The following is a 6915-nucleotide window of genomic DNA, read 5'->3' on the forward strand; positions in this document are numbered from 1 at the left end:
GATTCGCTCATTAATGAAAATAGTTCCTGGGTTGGATTTATCCCTTAACTACGTTGTTTCAAGAGCTGGATTCCTCTATTAGTCGCAACTAACTCCCGATCTGGTTTAATTCCTTAGCGAAACTAAAAACATAGCACCCCTATCGTTTCCCAACGCCACACCGTTCTTTCTCGAGGTAGCGCATGATGACCCTCGTAAGCCGGGCCGTCTACAGTATCCTCATTTTCTGTGAGGATCCAACGACTTCCTTTACTCCGCTATTCTGCATCGCCTTTTACTATGGGTCGTCGGATGGTAGTTTGACCCTTTTGCCCTCGTGGATGGCGGCTATAAATAGGTCACCACCGTCATTCTAGGGAACTTTTTCCCCCACGCTCTTTGTTATCGCTCTCTGCTCTTTCTGCTTCCTTGCTTCTCAACACTTCCTTCTATCTGCGTCTTCCTTTGGTTCCTGACTTCCACTTAAGCTCTCCCCATGGCTATCCCCAACATCATTTACCCTCCTGGAGTCTCCACTTTTGATGGCATGGATCTAGATGATCTTCGCTTTACCTACGAAATCTCCATGGACATGCATATTATCATTCCCACTACGCTGCACAAAGCTTCAGCCCCTCCCGCAGGTTATGTCACTTTTTATAAGGAGCAGTTCGTGGTTGGGTTTCGCCTCCCTATCCATCCTCTGTTTTCTTATGTAAGTCGTTATTTTCGAATTTCCTTGGGCCAGTTGACCCCTAACTCGATAAATATTCTATACAGCTTTGTGATCCTGTGTGAAGTCTGTGAGATTTCCTGGTCTGGCCACTTGTTCCACTACTACTTCACCCCTCGCCAACATAGTGAAGGCCTATTTCGTTTCCAAGCCCGTACTAGAACAACCTTCTTTTGCCCTATCCCTTCCTCCGATCCATCATGGAAGGATAAGTACTTCTTCCTCCGATTTCCCTCCGCTGAAGAATGGCCTACCGATTGGCAGTGTATTCTCCCATCATTGCTTTATGTAGGGGACTTCAGCACTGACCCCTTGTTCACGGATTCTTTGGCTCAGCTGAGGGGTTGGCGGCTAGACTTGACGAGGCTTCTGTCTGAGGACTTGCTAGCCTTTTTCAGACTGAGCTGCATCCCAGCTATTGAGCTACCCCACTCTCTGGGTGAGTTTTGGTTGTCTTTAAACTGCTTCACTGTTATTTGGTGTGATGATGGCAACTCTAATTTTTTGGTGCAGCGAACACCTTGCTCCGCGCGTCAGAGGTTCAGCCTCTCCCTTTAAGTGAACTTGAGATAGAGCGTAGGAGTAGGATGATATTGGACAGGAGGCTCCTTCCTCATGCTGTCACCGCCAGACTGGGAGCTACCTCCACAGTCCCTCCCCGATCAACCTCTCAACCTTCTACCAGTCAAACCACCCATCCTCCCTCAGGGTGGGACGACATTCCCTCTGCTAGCCCCTCCTTCCGAGTAGTTTCAAGGGCAGCCCTGCAAACACGCTCTATTGGTCCTTCCCGGGTTGCTCCTTCCTCAGCTCGTCGATCCCGGTCGCCCCCCAGTGACTCTGACTCAGACGATCACCCCTTGATATTCCGCCGAAGGCGTACACAACCAACTCCAGACCTAGGAGCAGGAGGGGCAAGAGGCATTGGTAGTTCATCTGCTGATCCAATCCCCCGATCTCCCGCTCCTCCTGCGACGGCTTCCAATCCTCCCACTGCTGAGGCTCCTCCTGCTCCACGAGCTCAAGAGCAGGCTACACCTTCCTCCCTTCCGACCCATTCGACCGAGCCCATCCCTACGCCACAAAAGCCAGGTGCCACTGCAGACCCTTCAGTTATCCCTCCTCCAAATGAAACACAGCCAGGGTCATCTCATCCTACTGCTCCCCCCCCTGACAACCTCCGCTTCACAACCGCAAGGTCCCTCTTACCGCCAATACTATTCCACCAAGCCTTCAGAATTAGATATGAGGCGCCAAAAGGATGCCCCTACCAGCCGTCTTACTTTCAGAGGTGAACTAGCCACCTGTTGGGAGGAAAGCTATCAGATGATGGAGAATATATCTGTTCCCGACCGAATGAATAGGTTTTTTGAGATGTATGTCCAGGTAAGCTTCACTTGTTCATGTGACTAAGCTTCTCCTCTTTTTAAACTCTTTCTTCCTTGATTCAGGCTCACGCTGAATCACTAGTGATAAATCAAACGCTACACCTAAATTATCACCGTAATAAGGTATTATTGGACAGAGTAGCTGAGTTGGAGCTACAATTGAACGACCCTGCAACAGCTGGTCGTGCCCAAAGGGATGAGATAGCAGCTTTGAAGAGGGTAACGCCCAACATTGTCAAGCTTTGCGGACTGCCGACCAGGAGCTTCAAACCCTCTGCGAAGAGAAAAGTCGGGTTGAAGGTGTCCATAAGCAGCAGATTGACCAGTTGACCGAGGAGCTGAATGTCAAGGAAACCCTCTTTCAAGAACATATCAAAGCATTGGAATCTCAGGCTGCTGAAATAACTGCTCTGAAAGCCGAGCTATCTCAGGCTCGTTCCGGTCTTGGCAGAGTCACCTCAGCCCTAGAGGTATACAGAGCAGGGGAAGATGAACATTGTAGGCTGAGTCGGGAGGCATATCTCCATTCCCTAGAATTCGATGCTCAGGTAGGGGACCGCTTCGTGGTCTTCGTCTCTTCTGGTGCGGCTGGGGTTGTGAGGCAACTCTACAAACAAGGTTATCTCAAGTCCGCCCCTCCCGCGGATTTCTTGGATCATCATCGCATCTTAGATGAGTTGTCGATGAAGTGTTTTCCGCTTTCAAATAACTTGTACATGTACATGTTGGTGCGGAAAGTATCTGACGATCGAACTCAAGTTTTGATTATGGCAAAGGGATTCAAAGTTAAGTTTAATTGTTAGCTCACATTTTGAATGAGCTTGCAGGAAAGTCCTAAGTGTAACTTAGGCAAAAGCCCTAGCTACGGTTAGGCAAGTGGAAAACCCTAGGGGGTGGTAACCCTAGGTCATAGGGGGTGGTAACCCTATGCGAAAAGTCTTGGTAGGTCGAGGGCTTCAGGAAAAAGTCCTAGGAGGTGGTAACCCTAGGTGAAAAGTCCTGGTGTCGCAAACCAGATGGAAGACTGGACGGGTCGAAGAGCGGGAGTCCAGCAGAAAGTCCGGAAGCATCGAGCGTTGAGCAAAAGTCCAGTTGATCTGGAGGATCGCACTGGCAACAGGTAAATCTCCTGAGTAGAGTAGGTGAGGGCGCGTTCCCCGTAGAGGGAACAGCAAGCGTCGGGTCGACCTAGGGTTTCCGGACGGAAATCCGAAGTCAGACCCGGACAGTCCGATGACTGTCAATCACTTAATTCGTCATATTTTATGTGTGCTAAATTTGTCTTGCAGGGTATGTGTGTGTTTGGTGAACTAACATGCTTTGTAGGGACAAATGAGCAAGGCAAGCCTCAGATGAACAGTGTCCGAGGCGCCTCCATGGAGCTTGGAGGCGTCTCGGGTGCAGAATGTGAGTTGGCCACGAAGCAATGCTGGAGGCGCCTCGGATGGAGCTGGAGGTGCCTTGGACCAAGGCTTGGAGGCACCTTGGAGTGGCTTGAAGGCGTCTTCAAGCTGATAAGGTGCGACGAGTTCAGCAATGATCCACGCGGGTGACTCGGAGGCCTGGAGGCGCCTTGGATGGTCTTGAAGGCGCCTCCAACAGTGTATAAAAGGAGTGTTCGAGGCAGCAGCTAAAATAAGGAATTCAAGAGATCTCTACTACAACGTGCTGCTCCAAAAGACACCCTGAAGTGTTGTTGCATGTCCCCGACGACCCGAAGCTTCGAGACTTTGATTTTGTCATCGGTATAACTCTATTATTGTTATTGCACTACTGTAATACCTTTGTAATTGAATTTGCACGATATAGTTGTTGCCCACAGAAAGCGATCAACGATCGCGGACCTTGAAGTAAGAGTCACCCTAGGCTCCAAACCAAGTAAATAATCTGTGTCTTTGTGTGTTGTTCTTTTTATTTTCGCTGCTTTAACACTCGAGTTTTACGAATTCGAAAACAACGAAATAGCCACGAGCGCTATTCACCCCCCCCCTCTACGCTTCTCGATCCAACAGTACATTGTATAAATCGAACTGATTTCCTATGATGGATGTTGTGTTTCACCTCTGATCATCTACCTTTTCAATGATTTACGAAAGACATATAACAATCTTGCATGAGCAAACAATTTTACTAGTACATATATTCCTGACCTGTCTTATTCTTCTACGGCCCTGCACCTAGCCCTGCACTTTATAGAGATGGGGGTTTTCCTGAAACTATAGATGTCTAGGTGCGATAAGGCCGAAGGTAGTTAGCGCTCCAGGGCCGCTCTAAGTTCCTACCCCGATCGTCCTGCAAGTAGTACGCGCCTGATGATAGCTTTTTAATAACCTTATAGGGTCCATCCCATTGAGGCGCGAGCTTGGTCACGTCCCCCACTGGCTTCACTCGCTTCCAGACTAGGTCCCCTTCTCTAAAGAAGCGAGGAACTACCTTCTTGTCATAATTTTGTCTCATTCTTTGTCGGTATGCAACTAACCGGGCGGTTGTTTGCTCACGAGTTTCGCTGATAAAGTCAAGCTCTTTCATTCGTCGCTCGACATTCTCTTCATCATAAAGTATTCTCCTTATTGAAGGCACCCCGACCTCCACCGGTACCACTGCTTCACTCCCATAGACAAGGTGAAACGGAGTAAGGCCTGTGCTTTCCCGAGGTGTCGTACGGTACGTCCAAAGAATGCTCTGTAGCTCTTCCACCTAATCTCCCCCGACGTGTTCTAGCTTGATCTTCAATCCTCGCACAATTTCTCGGTTGATAACTTCAGTCTGCCCATTGCTTTGAGGGTAGGCCACAAAGGTGAAGGACTGGGTAATTCCAAACCCTTGACACCAGGCATGGATCTTTTGACCTTGAAATTGTCTTCCATTGTATGATACTAGCTTATAGGGTATGCCAAATCTGCACAGGATGTTTCTCCATAGAAATTGAATAATTGATCCTTCGGTAATCCTGGCCAGGGCCTCAGCTTCCACCCACTTGGAAAAGTAATCCACCGCCACCAGTAGGAATCGCCTTTGACCTGATGTCATAGGAAAGGGTCCGACGATGTTCATACTCCATTGATCAAAAGGGAAGGAAACTATGGATGTCTTTAACACTGAGGTAGGCGTATGCATCAAATTCTGATGTTTCTGGCAAGACAAGCAAGTATTCATGAGTTGTTGAGCATCCCTCTGTATAGTGGCCCAGAAGTATCCGGCTAATAGCACGTTCCTGGATAGTGTCCGACCTCCAGCATGACTGCCACAACACCCCAGATGCATCTCTCGCAAGACCTGATCTGCCTCTTCTATGTTGATACATTTGAGTAAAGGCCTGGAGAACGCTCGTTTGTATAGTTGATATCCCACCATGGTGTAGGCATGGGCCTTTTTCCTGACCAGTCGCGCTTGTTCCAGATCTATTGGAAGAGTACCCTGTTGAAGATAGCGGATCATCGATGCTCGCCAGTCAATAACCCCATCCATATTACTTTGTAGGTCTATCTGCGCTATAAGGAAGGTTTGTGTTATCGATTTATCTAGTACCCATGTGGTGGTCAAAGAGCTCGTCATTTTAGCTAACTCATCAGCCCGGCCATTTTCTGACCTGGGGATCTTGCTCACCGTGACCTCCTTGAACTCCTGCTTCATTTTCCCATAGGCCTCCTGATATACTTGTAACTTGTCACTATTAATCTCGAAATTGCCTGCTACTTGTTGAGTTACTAGTTGGGAGTCCGAATAAATGATGACTCGGGCAGCTCCTACATGTTTGGTTGCTTGCAAGTCTGCCAATAGAGCTTCATATTCTGCTTCATTATTAGTAGCTCTGAAGTTCAACCGTACGACCAACTGCAAAACATCTTCCTGAGGAGATATCAGAAGAATTCCAACGTCACTTCCTTGACGTGTAGCTGACCCGCCTATATATATCTTCCAGGTTTCTTCAGAGTCAGTCTGATGAACTTCGGTCAGGAAATCAGCCAGGGCCTGCTCCTTAATAGCTGTCCGAAGCAGATAAATGATGTTGTACTCCCCCAACTCAGTTGCCCACTTAATGAGTCGGCCAACAACTTCCACATTTGTAAGAGCTTTTCCCATAGTACTATTAGTCAGAACTGTAATGGGATGCGCCAGAAAGTAGGGCCTTAAATGTCGAGCCATAAGTACCAACCCATAAACTAACTTCTCCAGAGTTGTGTACCGAGACTCAGCCCCCTTTAATAAATGACTGAAAAAATACACTGGCCTCTGTACATTGTCTTGTTCCTTTACTAGTACTGCCCCACGGCCTCGAGGGTAGCTGATAGGTAGACCCAAAGTGGCTCTCCTGCAATAGGCTTGAACAAAGAAGGTAAGGTCTCCAGATATATCTTTAACTCTTCAAAGGCCCGCGTGCATTCCTCATCCCACTGGAACTTAGAAGCTTTTCGGAGGACTTTGAAGAAGGGCGCCACTTTATCTGTTGATCGGGAGATAAAACGGGACAGGGTCGTTATCCTGCCAACCAGCTTTTGAGCTTCCTTTAGGTTCTAGGGAGCCTTCATATCTCGGAGTACTCGGACCTTCTCTGGGTTGGCTTCGATCCCCCGTTCAGTGACAAGATAGCCCAGGAAATTCCCTCCCTTAGCTCCAAATAGGCACTTCAAGGGATTTAATTTCAACTCATACTGTCGCAAGGTGCCGCAAGTCTCCTCCACATCAAATATTAGATTCGTGGCCAGGGGAGATTTGATGAGTATGTCGTCTACATATACCTCCACGTTGTGCCCGACCTACTCCCGGAAGATCTTATCCATCATCCTCTGATATGTGGCTCCAACATTCCTAAGC

General features: G+C 48.2%; 1 protein-coding gene across 1 annotated transcript; it reads right to left on the minus strand.

The window, feature by feature from the left end:
• Positions 1-4797: 4797 nt before the first annotated feature.
• On the minus strand, positions 4798-6246 carry LOC122026482. Its single transcript, XM_042585223.1, has one exon. The coding sequence runs from the start codon at positions 6244-6246 to the stop codon at positions 4798-4800; it is 1449 nt and encodes a 482-aa protein (XP_042441157.1).
• Between the last annotated feature and the right edge of the window lie 669 nt (positions 6247-6915).

This window comes from Zingiber officinale, chromosome 10A (assembly GCF_018446385.1).
Source record: "Zingiber officinale cultivar Zhangliang chromosome 10A, Zo_v1.1, whole genome shotgun sequence".
NCBI lineage: Eukaryota > Viridiplantae > Streptophyta > Magnoliopsida > Zingiberales > Zingiberaceae > Zingiber > Zingiber officinale.

What these genes read in the sequence shown, in the direction of transcription:
- LOC122026482 (XM_042585223.1), bottom strand. Translation starts at nt 6,246, where the DNA reads ATGGCTCGACATTTAAGGCCCTACTTTCTGGCGCATCCCATTACAGTT.